Here is a 17,346-nt window from a genome sequence, read left to right on the forward strand (position 1 = left end):
TTGGTTTGTTCCTGTAGTCCTGGTTTGGTCCTGTAGTTCTGGTTTGGTCCTGTAGTCCTGGTCCTGTAGTCCTGGTCCTGTAGTCCTGGTTTGGTCCTGTAGTCCTGGTTTGGTCCTGTAGTCCTGGTTTGGTCCTGTAGTCCTGGTTTGGTCCTGTATTAAACACGTGTGGTAAAAGCACATGACATGGTTCGTCTGAGCTGGTTTTTCAGTGATCAGGGGCAAAGTTTCGCCCTCAAGTCGCAGTCTCGGCCGAACCATCCGACAGTCATAAAGCATGTGAGTAGTGTAGTCCGTAGTGTTGTCACTCAAAAGCCAAGCAGGTTTCACTTCTTGATTTGTCATTTGTTTACGATGTACAGAGGGTAAAGAAACCACTAATTGGCAAGAATGCACTTTAATGTTTCTAAGACAAGCGGCACATGACAAATTAATACAGGGTTACAATGACAAGGATACATATAAAACATGTATTAAATATATTTTATAATCATTCAATTGAACAAATAAATACATATGTGAATAAGTTATTAGAAGTCTAAAAATAATTTACACAGTAAATATATGAATATTTAAAGAAAAGCATCTTTTTCAGTATGAAGCCGTTAGATTCTCCTGATTCTTCGATTCTGCTTCATGGGCTTTATTCTGGATAAAATAATACAAATAAAGGCATTTAATCACTGTAATAAAGCATTATGATGATGTTTGTCTTATTGTACATTATAAACAGTTTCTGGTATCAGCAGAGATGTCACCACTGACCTCTCAGAGCTCCACTCACTCCACTCGGAGTTTGAAAGTGCGTCTTTGGCTCGGAAACAGACTGTCCTTGTGTTCCTTTTGATCTTAGAAGAACAGTTGTCAGTGCAGTTCACTGTCATAATCTGCAATAAAACTAATATATTAGGAATGTATGTACAGTTTCAATAAGAAATGAGTCTATAATGTGGTTTCTGTGTGCTGCTGACACTTGACCCCTCATATGATGAATGATGAGTGATCATTAAAAACACACATGTGACAGTTTCGAAGCAGATGAGCTGTCTTACCTTGTGAGACTTAACATAGGCACAAGATATTATTCTTTTGAGCTGTCCCATTTGAAAAGTGAGAGGAAAGTAAGAGTTGGGACTGTCCCACGAGCGCGGATACAGCCACTCGATTGCAGTTCTGTTGACCTTACTAATTTGCACTTTGTCCGGTTTCACTGGAAAAGAGACACATTAAACGGAGTGAATCAAAGCCACAAGGACGTGCTCACGTCGCCTTTCTCTTACCGATCTCGGACAGATAAAAGTGCTCCGAGTAGTTCTCCAAGAGGAAGCCGTTGTCCACGTAGGCGGTGATTTGGATGATCTGGACCTCCTCGGCGTAGGGGCAGTGCTGGTGATCCGTGCAGGAGATGCCGCGCCCGCTGGGGTCCACGGAGCAGCTGATGTTGCTGCGTCGGGAGCGGCACGTCCACTGGAGGGGCGCGGCCGAGTCCTCAGTGCAGCGCAGGTCGTGCTTGTTGTAAGGGCCGCTGGAAACGGGACGGGCACAGGTTTATGATGAGCGGGTGTTCATTGCATTGGGGGGGGGGGGGGGGGGGGGGGGGGGGGGGCGCCAGGGGAGTAGCTCGCCTAGGGCACCAAATGTGCTGGGGCCGGCCCTGGCAGCCAGAACATTATATTAAAAAGACAAAAAACAAGTCAATTCTTGCCTGGAGCACTTCTGATAGATACATTTGTCACATCGTAGTGTCAAAACATTTAAACGGAAGCAGAGTTTAGTCTTTAGCATCTTAAAATCTCAGTTGGTTTGACATTTTGCTTCGTAGGTACGAGGCAAGTCCTTCAATATCAGATCAATGACGAGGTTTGATGTTCAGAGTGAGGTTAAGATTAAGGTTTGGTTAAGTTTGGCACATAGTTGTTGTTGAGGTTTTATGATCAGGCTCCAGGAAATGAATGTAAGTCAGTGTTAAGTACTACGAGGTATGGAAACGTATGTGGGTGTGGGTTGTCTCATTAACAGCCTAAAACTGTGGATTAATAGATAAGGAAGTAAAGAAGGGAAGAAGGAAATGACTTTTTTATAGTAGGAAGCAGAACATTTGACAGGAATGGACCCAGACAGAGAAAATGAAAGATACATCAGGATAATTAATGATAACTGTTTTTTTAAGTTGAATCTACAAAAAGTGACACCTCTTTTAATTAAAACCGAGTACTTCTTGAGTAGCCCACGATTACTCAAGAGTCTATCGGGGCAGAAACGTTACGACTTAAAGGTTCTTGCGTGGTCCCATGTCCTGTACGGATCTGAGGAAAAGTAAAGTATAAGATGACTATGCTACTCTTTGAATACAATATCTCCTTCTGGTTCAATTATTCCGCTTTCAATTACAAAAAAAAACAAACTATCCAGAATAATAAATCGGTTCTGCAGAATAACTAAACACCACAGAACCCAATAACTGTCCTAAACCAAACACCAGCCAAAAAATGCATAATAGAGAAGAAAAAAACATATATAAGTCACACTGGAGTATGCAATGTGGTGTGAAAATAACAAATAATATCACATATAAATCACTCTTGTGTATAAGTCCATAAGTATATAAGTATAAATATAAGTATAAGTCGCACCCGGCCAAAACTATGAAAAAAGGTGCACCTTATAGTCCGGAAAATACGGTATTATATTGTTGGTTAATTGTTAGTGTGGTCTGCAGAGGATTAATGTTGAAGACAAATTTCCAATCAGACAAATAAACTTCTATTCGATTTATCATTCAGTTTTACGTGAGCGATATTACACCATCATCTGTTTTCACAATTAACGACTATCTCGATATTGTTTTGAGATATTCAGATGAAATTATGTCAATCATTATCCAACAGAAATGTGTTAAAATGTCCTTAAACATATTAGTCGAGGTTTAAAGTCTGTAAAAATAATAATACAAGTAGAAATATAACAAACACTGCAAGCCCTGAACACGTGCAATACTTGACATACTTGACTGACTTAATCATGTGCAATACCGTCATATTCATGTGCAATTACTGTCATACTCACAAGCAATTAAGGCCATATTCATGTGCATATAACTGATGTAAATAAGAGTGTTTTGTTTACTTACCATTAGTATTAGTATTTTTTAGTCTTATGCTAGCTATTTTTACTTTCCTTTATTTTATTATTATTATTTTCTTATTATTTAATTGAATATGATCTTATCTTATCTTTTTATTCTATTTTATCTATTTATTTTCCTCCATTCCCTATTAAGACATGAGAGGAGTTGTGTTTTTTGTTTTGTTTATAAGAGTTCTTCTAAGAGTGTTTTTTTTTTATTTATTATATTTTTTATTTATTATCTGTCCTTTCCCTCTGTATCTACTGCAATGTAACAACAACATTTCCCCATGTGTGGACAATAAAGGAATATCTTATCTTATCTTAGAAATATCATCAGCTTGAAAGTTTACAATACTAATTACAACTTTTTAATCAGCCCTTTTCATTGATTACAAAAGAAAAAAAAGAACTATAAACGATATACTTGATATTCACATTTAGCATATCTTCAAAACAATAACAGAGTAAATATGACATTAAGTGAAGGTAATTAATTATTATGAATGAATATTGACACTTGTAACTCACCGCCACACTTTGATCAAAGCCACTTTTCCAGGTCGATGTGAATGCCAGGTCCAGGAGCAATGGAATATGCCATTGTAGTTTGGAGCAAAGCACTTTACAGAACCTTCAGATCAAGAGGAATATCAGTCTATTTCTGCCTTAACGTTGTATCTGTCTAATAACGTTTGTACCTGTTATGATTTTCTTCTTCTTGGTCTCGTCCTCGTGGATCAGGACTTTGGTGTGATTGAGGAGAGATCCGTCTTTATTGTGGCAGCTGTAATTCCCTCCTCCGTAATCGGCCCACAAATCAAGAAAGTGTCTGTTTCCGTTTGATGGCTCTGTCACTCCATCCTTCTTCCAGACGATACCGCCATCATCCCCTCGGCGCAAAACGTCCTCCGCCGAGTGGAAACAGCGGAGGGGATGATGGCCCTTTTCCCCAGTCACCTCCAGAACTAAAACTGGATAAATACAGTTCATATTTAAAAAAAAAAACAAACATCAAACGTCCCTAGTAGAAATGTAAGACGCACCGTTGTGTTTCAGGGTCCAGTAGTTTATGGGATTTGGACTGATGATGTGAAGAAACGACCACAAGATGAGATAGAAAAGCTTCATCTGAGGTGAGAAAACACAATTAATAGAATCAATAATGAAAATATGAACTTTTTGAACTGACGTTTGAGAGCATTACAACATTTATTTATGAATTACTATTTAATTTATCCAATTTGCTATCAATGCTGAACATGTAGCCTTTTCTCAAATGTCTCCTAAAAATAAAAAAATAAGATAATGATAAAATTATGATAATAGAATAAAATAAAATAAAGTAAAATGAAAATAGCTAGCACAAGACTAGGTAATACTATTAGTAAGTAAGTAAAACCGAATAAAAAACAAAATAAAACACTCTTAATTACAGGTATTGCACATGGTTAATTAGATACTTAAATGATCAATGAAGACGTCAGCATAGTAGTTAAATAATCTGTCATGTCATTAAAACAATCTTAAGCCTCATTTTACCTCTGCCACGAAGTGAAGATCAAATGACATGACAGTGACTGAAGTCCTCTTATACATCTGACACCGCGCGAGGAAAACTCCAGAGGAACTTCACTTTCCAAAGGTTTATGTCGTTTTTCACTTCCACTTGTGTTACTGACTTCTTCTTAGACCAATGCACTTCTACGACACCGCTCTACCTGCCAGACCTGGAATATTTGTGGGTTTTGCCAGTGTCCTTGAAGCGCCGCGGGCTAAGCTTTCTGAGGCAGGTCCCGGGACGGTCTGTTTGATGGTCTTAATCTGACAAATCACTGGGTATTTAAAAGACACATTTGATTTGCTAATATTTGTTCTGACATGTTTATGCAAGTAAATCTGATATGGGTCAATGTGAAGGTGTGTGAAGACGCAGCGGGCCAAATATGTGCCTCTGTCGTGACGCAGTGACAGGTAGAACTGGCTGCGGTCCAGAGCGTGTGCCCGGTAACGCGCGAGCCCGGACGAGAAAAGACGCGGGCGCGGCCTCAAGCGCTGGGAATTTTTAAGTTGTAGGTACTTTTCCAAGTTTATGTTAACCTACAAAGATATACAAAATATTAAAACGGAAATTATTAAAACGATTCTCTCAGGGAAAACATAAACAATTTTCAATTCACCACATTTGACAAATTTACAATACTTTAGTTTTTTTTTTTTTTTTCGGAAATAAATCAAAACCTTTTGGCCGCACCGTTCTCTGGTTTGGTTGTCATGGTTGTAACATGTTGGCATCTGTTACGACTTAACATTTCCAGAATGTGTCCCTCCACATTTCACACTTCAAATGCAACAACGTGTCCCCCATTTTCTCCAATTTGAGGTGGTCTCAAAACGCGTCTGATCAGTTAAAATAGATTCTATATTTGTTTTTGGATTGTGTGACTGGCTGGAACTTGACATATGAGAATATAACACTCATTTATCAGGTGAGTAGTCCTGATACTCAAACAAGTTTCAAAGTGGTTTAAACAATAAGTAAATATCTAGTGAATACAATAAACGGAAGCGTGAATAACGTCACTTATACTCTCTGTAATGTATACTTCTGTCCACCAGATAGCGCCAGAGTTCAAGAATAGTTTTCACCGCGGACACAGCGGGCGATGTTTAGTTCAAGTTCTTGTGGGTGATTAGAATTTCATAAAAACCCATCTGAATCCACACATACTAGTTTTCCCTGCATGCATTCAAATTTGATTAACTGTGGTTTATGTCCTTGCATAAGTGTGAGGCGCTGATGTTGTGCAGCTGTTTCACCGCTGGCAAAAAGCAGGGAATTTCTCCCAGATGTCTAAAACAGCCGGAGTGAAGTGACTGGAATGATCTCATCTGTGAGAGGCATGAAAACAAGAGAGAGCAGCAGTGATGTCATGTGTGCACAGACAGAGAGATTCAACCAACGTCCTGTTGAATCTAATCAGCTTTTATTAAACAGTTAAATAGTTAAATAGTTTGTCTAATTGCCTAAATATCTTCTGACAATAGAAAGTCACATTAGATGACTATGTAAATCCATAGCTCAGGATACTGTCAATGAGTCAAATGCAAAATATGGACATTGCAATGCGGGACTTTACAATTATGTTATATTTTCTTATTTTCAGCAAGAGAAATACATTATTATTATTTTATATTTATTTTAAAGGATTTTTGGGCTCTAAGTCTTTATTATTGGGCAGTGTAGTGTGAAATGGGGGTGGGAGCAGGCAGGACATTCAGCAGATTGTCATAAATTCTGGTGCTCTGCCTTAGACACTGGTCCATCGCAGCAGACGCACACGTTTATGCTTTTATTGGCTGTCCTTCTTGTAATTCCTGTTCTGACAATCTCAAGTATTCCAACTGTGAACCTGATTTACTTTGAAATACTAAGGAAAAAAGAAAAAGGTTAAGAAAAAAGTGCTGCATTGGCCAGTAAAACATTTGTATAAACTAGAACGAATAAAACACACTCAGCAATTCAGTTAATGACTACAATAGAATCCTACTGTAAATGTTTAAATGGACATCAGAGCTTCTTGTGTCTCTGTCCAAAGGTGCGTCGTAAACTGCTCAGTGTGTTCAGGCGTGTGCTCAGTTAAAGATGCCAGGATGGAACGTCCAGATTAACCTCAAAAATAATAACAATGAGTATTTTATGTTTAATCTATACGTGTAGAAAAATATTCAGTTGTAGTCATCTGGACTACTTTTTTAGGTTTTTAGAGTGCAGATGAAACAACTGACGATGAATGAGGGATTACACCGACATGTACTTAATCTATACGTAAAATTATATTATTTAAATATGCGTAGATACACTCTTTTATCTGGATGTTTATGTGACAATAACATTCGTTTTCCGGACTATAAGTCGCACCTGAGTATAAGTCGCACAAGTCAAAAAATACATAATAGAAAAGAAAAAAACATATATAAGTCACACTGGAGTATGAAATGCAGTTACAAGTGTGAAAATAACAAATAATATCACATATAAGTCGCTCCGGAGTATAAGTATATAAGTATAAATACTATGAAAAAAGGTGCAATTTATAGTTCAGAAAGTACGGTAATAATAATAAAGAATAAAATAAAATAAAGAATTTCACCGTTGTTGGGACAAAGTGCCATAATAATCGTGAATAATCGTAAAACCGTGATACTTCTTCACACTATAATCGAAACACTAACATTTGATATTGTGACATCTTTAGCTTCTTTTTTACATCTGGAAATAAACCCTGATGGGCGTGTTCTTTTGAGTTTCAAAGGTCAGAGTATGACCTCTGGACTGTGCAGTTAAGTCTACAATGAATTTTAAATAAAATCCTCTCCTCGAACCTCGGATTCAGGAGGAGCAGAGTGGTTTTCGTCCCGGTCGTGGAACACTGGACCAGCTCTATACCCTCCATCGGGTGCTCGAGGGTTCATGGGAGTTTGCTCAACCAGTCCACATGTGCTTTGTGGATCTGGAGAAGGCTTTCGACCGTGTCCCTCGGGGTGTCCTTTGGGGAGTGCTTCGGGAGTACGGGGTCCGGGGCCCTTTGCTCAGGGCTGTCCGGTCCCTGTATGACCGGAGCAGGAGCTGTGTTCGCATTGCCGGCAGTAAGTCAGACCTGTTCCCAGTGCATGTTGGACTCCGCCAGGGCTGCCCTTTGTCACCGGTTCTGTTCATAATTTTTATGGACAGAATTTCTAGGCGCAGTCGGGGGTCGGAGGGTGTACGGTTTGGGGACCACAGGATCTCATCTCTGCTGTTTGCAGACGATGTTGTCCTGATGGCTCCATCAAACCCGGACCTGCAACATGCACTGGGACGGTTTGCAGCCGAGTGTGAAGCGGCTGGGATGAGAATCAGCACCTCCAAATCCGAGGCCATGGTTCTCGACCGAAAAAAGGTGGCTTGCCCTCTCCAGGTGGGTGGGGAGTCCTTGCCCCAAGTGGAGGAGTTCAAGTATCTCGGGGTCTTGTTCACGAGTGAGGGAAGGATGGAGCGTGAGATCGACAGGCGGATCGGTGCAGCGGCTGCAGTGATGCAGTCGCTGCATCGGACCGTTGTGGTGAAGAGGGAGCTGAGCCGAAAGGCAAAGCATCTGTTCCGGATGCCTCCTGGGCGCCTCCCTCGGGAGGTGTTTCAGGCATGTCCCACTGGGAAGAGGCCCCGGGGAAGACCCAGGACACGCTGGAGAGACTATGTCTCTCGGCTGGCCTGGGAACGCCTCGGGATCCCCCCGGAGGAGTTAGAGGAAGTGTCTAGGGAGAGGAAGTCTTGGAGTCCCTGCTCAGACTGCTGCCCCCGCGACCCGGCCCCGGATAAAGCAGCAGAAAATGGATGGATGGATGGATGAATTTGAAAAACTCTTGATTTAGGATCTTTCGACACATTTATATGTCCAGGATGAGTACAACTGTATAAATCTGTTAATGCTATTTATTTATTTGTATTATTTAGAAGCTCAATCATCTTGTTCATTTACATTGCTAACTTTGATGTTTATGTTCTATGTCGTTTAAAATGTCTCCTAGACTCACGTGTTTTTGTCCTCGTTTGTACTTATCATCATCACCTACAACGAAACCACACATTTTTGCAGATTTCCACGAGTTTACCCAGCTTTAGACCCAACAAAAAGCCAACATGTCAAGTTTAGAGATTTTCACCTTTCTTGTGAGTGCAGCAGTCTGGACAGCTGCGCTCAAAGTACTTATTTGTTTCTTTTCAAACGCATACTTAGATCATTTTCACCTCACAAAATCTGTCAGGGTTTGTTTTAGGAATTTCTTTCAAACGTGTTGCCCCTCGCATCGGTCGAGCGGAGCCATCACATACTGTACAGACAGACTTTCGCCCTCAGCTGTGCCGTTCTGAGCGGCTTCTCCTCATTTCACAGCACCTTCTATAGACCGTTTACTTTTAAAGGTCATTTTACGCCTGGAGATAGACGATTCTTTCTTATTTCTCCATCCCACGTTCTGATCGTTGGAAAAACCTGTTCTGCGGTTTCACGTCCAGGCTGACTGTCACGAGGCCCCGTACTCACTGTATTCTGTGCTAAGAAAGAGGCTTCTGTCTGGAATTGATCATGAATTGGATCAGCACATCATGTTTTGCGATACTGAAATCTCAAACTCTTTTTTTGATACAATGAATGCTCAGTGCGATATGTTTTCAGGCAGTATAATGTCATATTTATCAAATATAATGGTAGATTTTACTGTATGCTGATATAGATCAATACCATTCTATAAACGGTTCAGGAATGGTCAAATTTTGTCCTTTATATGCATTAATTTATGTCATATTGATGCTTTTTTGAGGGTAGTTTTAGTAATACCGTATTTTCCGGACCATAGTTTTTTCACAGTTTTGGCCGGGGTGCGACTTATACTTACATTTACACATATATACTTATACTCTGGAGTGACTTATATGTGATATTATTTATTATTTTAACACATTTCATACTCCAGTGCAACTTATTTTTTCTTTTCTTCTCTATTATGCATTTTTTTGGCTGGTGCGACTTATACTCCGGTGCGACTTATAGTCCGGAAAATACGGTAAAAAATGAGTATCTTGAGTCGGCCTATTGATGTTTTAGATAACCTCACTCAATAGCTAATCTGTTTTATCAGTCGGCCTTGAATGGACCGCAGGGAACGCATTACAACGAGGAACTTAAACTCTGAGTTCACCAAGTTCAAAACCGAAGTTGCTCCACAGTCGGTATCATCCGCTCCCAGGCGACGAGAAGCCGGTGCCGCGTGGTTTATCGTGGTTTCTCAGAGTAACAGGGCAGTGATGGGGAGCCTGGCGCAGCAGAGAGGAAGAGGACGACAGACGGGGGGAACGAGAGAAAGGGAGAAGGAAGAGGACGGTTACACAATTGTGCTTTTTTCCCCCTCTGCACTAAATCAACAATGAGCCCGTGGAGTTGTTCTTTCGCCGCTGCAGTGAAATGACCATGTTTGGCCAAATCGATAAGATCCAAGTGGTGATGACATGCTAAATGAAGCCTCCTTTGTACATAAGAAAAGAAGCCGTTTCATGAAAATCAATGTGAAAATATTTAAATGGCACAAAGGACATCTGTTCTCTATTGTCCATTGAGATAAAGAGGAAGTAAAGATTTTCCTGTACAAGATGGGACTGATAGTTGAAATGAAATCCACTGTGTTTTTCCGTGAACGTCTCATATTAAAGGGCACATAAAGACTGTGATTGAGGAAGCACGGTTCAGAGAATGTTGTGCACCATTTTTATTTAAGAGTGACAATAAGGGTCCAGTTCTGTTGAGTGGTGAATTAAATATTGTTTTGTGAAGCACAAGAGTCAAGGTTCCAGAAGTAAAATTGGAGAAAGAAAGTAGATCTGCAGGATTTTATCTTTTTTTTTTTTTTTTGACAATTACACCACACGTAATGTTTTGGGTCAGATTCCTTGAGTGTAGATCAAGACTAAACTTGCCTTTAGACTTCTTGGACTCATCCGTCTTGGATGTGTGCGTGCGTCTCTGACTTAAAATACAAATACACAAATACCACAGCAACATCAGGACTAACGAAGTCTAAACCCGGGACTAAACATGGATAAGTCCAGGGCAAAACCAAGACTAAAACAAGTCTCCAGCTGAATTAAAGTGAGCAAGTGTGAATATACCGTACATACTCTTGTCTCCAGAAGTAAAATTCTCATAAAACATAGACTTAGACTTTGCTGGTAACAAATGAGTATAAGATACATAATTAAATGTATTGTATTTTATTTATACATTTTTTGCAGCTTTTTCATGAGGTATTAGAACACTTCTTAAACACTGTCACTTTAACCATAATGTAATCACTCACTGCACTGTTCACTTTCTGCACTACATATGTAAATTCAATTGTAAATGACGTGTACATAGTAAGCCTATTTTTATTTTGATCTTATATCTTATAGCCTATTTTTATTTTTATCCCATTGCAGATTTAATTTGCTTTTCTTTTTGACTTAATACAAATTGTTTTATCATTGTTCATTGTTTTATGTTGCACAGAATCACCAAAACAATTTCTTATGTTTATGAATTCTGTTCATTGACAATGGCAATAAACCTCTGCTTTCTGAGGTTTGACATATTGTATATTCTAATTTGGCCAATGCTCAAAACAACAATTCAATAGTATTAACAGTGCAACACATTCCCTCTCTCATCTTTACCTTAGGATTGCAGGAACCAAATAAACCAGGGCAGTAATAAACATGGTTTGCTTTGGAGCGGATTGGGACGGTCCGAAAGTATCTCCACTACCATAAGTGAACTTTACGGGGGTGTTTAAGCGGTTTGAAGCGGGTGAATCAGAATCAGACTTGACTTTATTGTCCCAGAAGGAAATTTGTCTTGGGCTGGTGTAAAAACTGCTACAACACAACTACACGAGACATAATAGTGACACATACAGACAGTGAAACACGAAACAGACAATAAAGCTGAGAAGAGTGAACTGGTCTGGGGGGACTGCAGAGTCTCTTTTTTAATACTAAGTCATCCAAATGTATTTAGGTGAGGTGAGGTGAGAGATGTTTTTATTATAACATTCAGTATAAAAATGACCTCAAAAACAGATGCAATCTCCAGAACAAAAAGCACAAAGTGATATTTCTGTCCATTCATGTTTAGAACCCTGCTTGAAACTCAGTCAAGAAAGGAACATTTGATACATTGTTATAACGTCTGCACATTGTTATAGAATTTAAAAAAAAGGTGGTTGCTGTTTAAACCGAGCTGCTACTGGAGACAAAATAACAAAAGAAAAATCAATATTTATCAGTGCAGTCGATCTTTAAACCTTTTCTTCCCCCAGTTGACAGAACTTCCTCTGCTCCACACTTTGAGAATCACTCTTTGAGGTTTAACATGTGTCACTTTCCCATATGACACGAAAATGTGTATGTTTTTTTGGTATGAATGTTGCTCAACATGTCAAAGCGTGTGGGTGGTACATTAAAGAACATTGAGTGCAGCAGGGTCCGTGGGCTGAGTCACGTTTGTTTGTGTGTGGGCAATGGGCTTCCACTCATAATTACTTACAGTCAGACCTGTTATTTTTAGCCCTCAAATTGAAACGAACGGATTCAAGTTCCACCTTTGGCTCGGTCAAGCGTAAAACCAGGTGCCAAAAGACACACGAGGTTGAGCCCTTTGTTAGTTAAATGTTCCTTTTTGGTGTTGTAATGACTGCGTTCCTTCCTGGTTTCTCGTCCCGCTCCGAGCAGGGGCAGATGTCCGACTCTCCACGGGGCGTCTGGCGCTTTGCCGACATTACAGTGGGAGTTAATGTCAGAGAAAGGAGAGACATTATGTTCTTATCTGCCGGGCGATCTAAAGAAACATTTACTGCAAGATCCAATGCCTGAAAGCCCTTTGTCTGCTATGATAAAAAGTGGAGACGATAAATGTGTTGGAATATGATTGATTGTCAGATGATTTAGCGCAACTAAAACCTCTAATAAAATAGGAATTATTGGTGCTGTTTACAGAGACGTTTTAGAACAGACTGTTTGAATAGCAGAGTAGCCAAAAATAGTCAAAAAGTAGGTAAAGTAGCCAAAAATGTTACTCAAATTTACTCAGAAAGTAAGAATTTATGCTCCAATGAATCAAGGAAGAGACATTTTTTAAGCAGAAGGCAACACCATAAAACAAAGCCGCATGACACCTTAGTTCGAATCCCTCCCGATTTAAAAGAAAAATCACATACTGCACCTTTAAATACAGAATCCACGCATTCATATTTTAACATTTTAGCATTACAAAAACATTTGCTTTGGTTGTTCACATTTTTTTTCTCGAATGACTCACCGTATTGTGTGGAAAATTCCCAAACTTGATGTCGGTGAGGAACAGCAGCAGTGCATTTGAAGTTTGAGGCTTAATGATCATTCCATCTGGAGGCACTCGTATAGCAACGTTTGACTTCTGTCCAAAGAACTGTGGGAGATGCAATTTGTTTTTCTATTAAATTAACAAGTGTTGCTTTCCCTGACAGACACAAACTTGGCATGAATAGGCAAAACGGCTAACCTCAGGCGCGCTACGTCTGATGCATGACATGTTGTTTTTGCGAATTAATAACGGTGCAGTCCAATAGTCATTTGCCAATCTAATCTTAAATTAACATCTTTATATTAATCCCCACCGAAAATGATTGTGTGATTTTGCGAAACACTGTAGTGGTCATTCGATGGATTAAAGATTTTCTTCGTCTTCTTTTTCGTGTTGTGTTACATTCACACATACAAATTCTATGTTCTATGCATTTTTCATAAATGCCCAACCAATTTTTAACATGTAATGCACGTCTCTCTGAAAGATGGAACCCTCAGAAATAATAGTTTGTCGCTATGAGATGTGTACATTATTTTTAACAGCTTATTTAATATACAAATGACCTGTATTTCAGTCATTGTTGGGTCCATTTACGAGAAACAGGCCTGTAAAAAATATTAAAAAACACTTCTTTTATAAGGAGAAAGGCTAAAAGACGTAACCCATGACTCAAGATGTACAAGCGACTAAAAAATAGAAGCTTAAAGTCGCTAATCACTTTATTCTGGAAGTTTCCTTGGGCGCCGTCATCCGCTGCAATCCTCTTTACGGTTGTGTTATTTTACGCAGGGCGGCCGATCTCAATAGCAAATTATGTTCTAGACTCAACTACGGTGGCGTTTTGAGACCGCCGGGGAATCGTCGAGACTTTTCCTTCGTTCTCCGATTAGTGAGCCTAATTACCTCTCAACCGGAAGTGCCAAAACAACAAAAGTGTCGCGAAAAAGTGGGCGAAAAAGGTAAATAAAGACACAGACTTGGCAACTCTGTGTTACAGTTGTGTTGGGGAGGGCATCTGGTCCAAAGCTGTATGCAAAACAGGTCGAATGTGTGTTATTTAACCTGTTTTGCACATCATTTTCTTTGTCTTTTCAATGGTCAATTACCTACCTCAATTATCCCACTCTTTCCATTTATCCAGACATAGAACTCTGCAGAAAATCCTCTGGCTCTTCTGACGTCTCGTGTCTGGACAGTTCTTTGGACTTTTATACGCCAGAATAATTAAAAACAAAAACAGCTCGACGTTATAACTCGAGGGGTCAAGAGTATGGTAAAAGTGTGATGCTGAAAAATGAGCTTTGTTAAACTAACTGACAAATTGGCCCAGGTTGACTTGGCTGATGTGTAATTAGTGGACTATTTCTGTCAGTTTGCCTGTGTTTTATCAAAGACAGGATGATGTGTGGAGAGCTGTGAGTGTTGTGGAGCCAGGGGAATGCACTCCGAGCCCCAACCTCCGATTTTTATGTTTCACTTTGATTCACAGCTTCAGACCGGCGCAAAGGTTTAAACGCAATCTGAGTCAAACGTTCAATTTTGTTGAATTTAAACAAGAACAAAATGACAAAACTGTCCATAATTGTAACAACGGACCATTTTTATCGGTTGATTTGATAGAGCCAAGTAATGTGATACTTTTGAGTTGTCAAAAGTATCCAAATAGGCCTTCAAAATACAAATAAATCACAGAAGTATGACAGTATGGTAATAACAATAACTACGAATTATATTATATTGTCTAAGAAAAGAGTCTATCTTCTATCTTTGGTATCTAATGTGTACACTGAGCTTTTTCCTTAGTATCAACACTGAGTTTGAAATGTTAGTGATGAAACAATAAAGCTTTACTGTATGTTTTAAGTTCAAACTAAATGTAATCAATAGCTTTTTTTGCAAAGCAGGTTTATGTCATTTTTTCAAATTTAATGATGCTGCTAATAAGTGTTTACGTCCTCATTTCAGGAGCATAAAATAATGACACTTGACAGAACAGTACTGTCTTTTCACCCAATTGAAACTCGGAAGCTCAGCCCGTTTGAATGGATCAGTTTGAGTCTGTGAGTCACACAGCAAAATAAAAATGATATAATAATATATACAAATAACAGTGTGTCAGCCTTGTTGCCTCGAGCTGAGGAAAAGAGCCATTTCCACAGAAGATCCATAGAATAAATGCCATGTGGGACAATAAAGGAATATCTTATCTTATCTTATCTTATCTTATTTTGGTAATTACACTTCTTCCAGTATTTGTAACAGTAATTGTAAAGTAACTTACAAATACTGCAGTACAATTACAAGGTAAAAGTACTGCATTATTAGTGATTCTTTTACCCGAGCTCAGATCAGCTGCAGCACAGGCCAAGTCCCTCACACTATTTCCTGATCCGTGCCAAGAGTCAAGACTGTACAAACTCCTACATGTCAAGCCGAGTTTGAGTTTTTGAGTTATAGTTTGCACAGCTCCAACAACGTTTATTTGTAAATCCAAAATGTTGAGAACAGTTTTGAAAGTTTGATTGACAGCAAAACAGGAATGTATTCATCTTTGCAAAAGCGACATATATATTGAGCCTTTAAAATTCCTGTTTCCATCTGTCTTTGTTCTTTTTTGGACCCTTTTATCAGAGCAGAAGAGTCAGGGTTTATTTGGCCTGCTTTTTTCAGATGACTGAATCTGTCAATCCCACCGACTTTGGTTGATTTGTTTTTTTATTTTAATCTTGATCCAATCTACACCACATGCCACAGTCCAAGTTGTGCAGATTTAAATGATAAGAATATCAATCAATGACAGCGACAAAGATATTTTACGACAAAAGATGGTGCAACAGCTAGACTTGTTGTGACTCCATGTTTGAGACCATATGGTGATCCGGAAACGGAAAGTTAGAGTTTGTGCATGCATGAGCAAATATGATAATTAAATGAACCTGAATATTTATGAATGATCTTTTTCTTGATTTTGAGCTGGAGGCAGAGGCAGGGTACACCGTGCACTAAACAGTTAATTGCATCAAACCCGCTCACCCACACAGAGACTGGTCATTGAATGCAAAGAGGAAGACAGGAGGCTCCATGGAGAACCAACAGACAGACGCAGACAAAGTGTTATTGATGCCGGAAAATACATCTGAAATAACTGTGTAAGTGCAATGTTGTTCAGTGTATGTAACATAAAGGTTGTTTGTTTATACCATGACCCGGCTAGAATGAGCATTGAGGTAAAATGGTTGTATGTGACAATAACATCATTATTAGGACTAATTTTACCTTGAACGCATGACTAAAATGACCCTGAAACTCTTTCTGAACCCTTTGGAGAATAAACTAATGTCTTGACTGTTCATGGAGCTGACACTCTGATTTACTCAAATTAAAAGTGGTAAAAGGCCATGAACAAAGGATTTTTTGGATTTATTCTGCTAAGTATAAGGAGGGGTAAAGCTGCTGATGGCATAATGGATTGACAGACAGTAGAGTTTGCATTCGTTGTGTTTTTCCGATTCCCATTTGAGAGTGTTGTCATTAATAAACTCATACTATTATAATGCATTAATATACCTTTAATATTGATACAACTTCACCCGCACACTGCAAATATATATATTCCTCTTGCTTGCTTCTTTGTGTGTTCCTTGTCTGTTCATTGTCATGTCTTACACTCCCTGGTGCACCTGTCATGGAGGATTAACTCTTAAAGATGTATGTATGCTGTGTTTGTATGTACCATGCAGTCTGTGTCTCCAAGTCTCGGTAGAATAACATTCTTTCCTCAAGTCTAGACTGTTCCTTTCTCACAAGACCATGTATTAGGAAAACTGGGCTGATCAATAAGAAGAGGAGGTCTACGGAGGAGCGGCCAGATTTCAACCTTCATTAATATTCATTTTTCCTGTGTCTGTTAAGAGCGTGAGGGAAAGATGCCAGGCAGAGCTCCTGCTGGTCAGCACGTGTGTTAGGGACAGGTTAACGCTTCACATTTTGTATTAGCTGTAATGGTCAGGGAAATAAACTCTTTTACTACGACCATTTCATTGTCTTGTTTTCTTAGATATTTAGGACCCGACAAGAGCTAAAGCCTAATTGGGCAACTGATGGGCATGATTGACAGGTGAATCAGCCAATCAGGGACATGCAAAACAAACAGAACGTTTGCGGATTTCTGCAGAATCAATAAGCGAGGCTGTTAATCTGAAGGGAGAGAAGTTTGCTTTGTTCTGAATCTTGAACTATTAACCCCTCTGTTCCACACCTGATTTCACACTTCTGTTTGAGGTTGGCTCGAGGGGCGACCCAC

The 17,346-nt window shown here is 39.3% G+C and overlaps 2 protein-coding genes across 2 annotated transcripts in view; both read right to left on the reverse strand.

The window, feature by feature from the left end:
- The window catches only part of ebf1a (EBF transcription factor 1a), a 311,927-nt gene that overhangs the window by 87,496 nt on the left and 207,085 nt on the right, over positions 1–17,346 (reverse strand). The window lies entirely within an intron of this gene.
- il12ba (interleukin 12Ba) overlaps positions 606–17,346 on the reverse strand; it is a 58,256-nt gene continuing 41,515 nt past the window's right edge. The window contains exons 2-9 of the mRNA XM_072432354.1: positions 13,017–13,145; positions 4,173–4,257; positions 3,828–4,100; positions 3,658–3,760; positions 1,281–1,525; positions 1,019–1,210; positions 766–898; positions 606–648 (exon numbers count right to left, since the gene is read on the reverse strand). Coding sequence (XP_072288455.1) covers positions 606–648; positions 766–898; positions 1,019–1,210; positions 1,281–1,525; positions 3,658–3,760; positions 3,828–4,100; positions 4,173–4,257; positions 13,017–13,145 — 1,203 coding nt within the window. The remainder of the gene's footprint in view (positions 649–765; positions 899–1,018; positions 1,211–1,280; positions 1,526–3,657; positions 3,761–3,827; positions 4,101–4,172; positions 4,258–13,016; positions 13,146–17,346) is intronic.

Source organism: Eucyclogobius newberryi, unplaced genomic scaffold (assembly GCF_026437365.1).
Source record: "Eucyclogobius newberryi isolate DKJ021-1_F unplaced genomic scaffold, fEucNew1.0.hap1 SCAF_11, whole genome shotgun sequence".
Taxonomy (NCBI): Eukaryota; Metazoa; Chordata; class Actinopteri; order Gobiiformes; family Gobiidae; genus Eucyclogobius; species Eucyclogobius newberryi.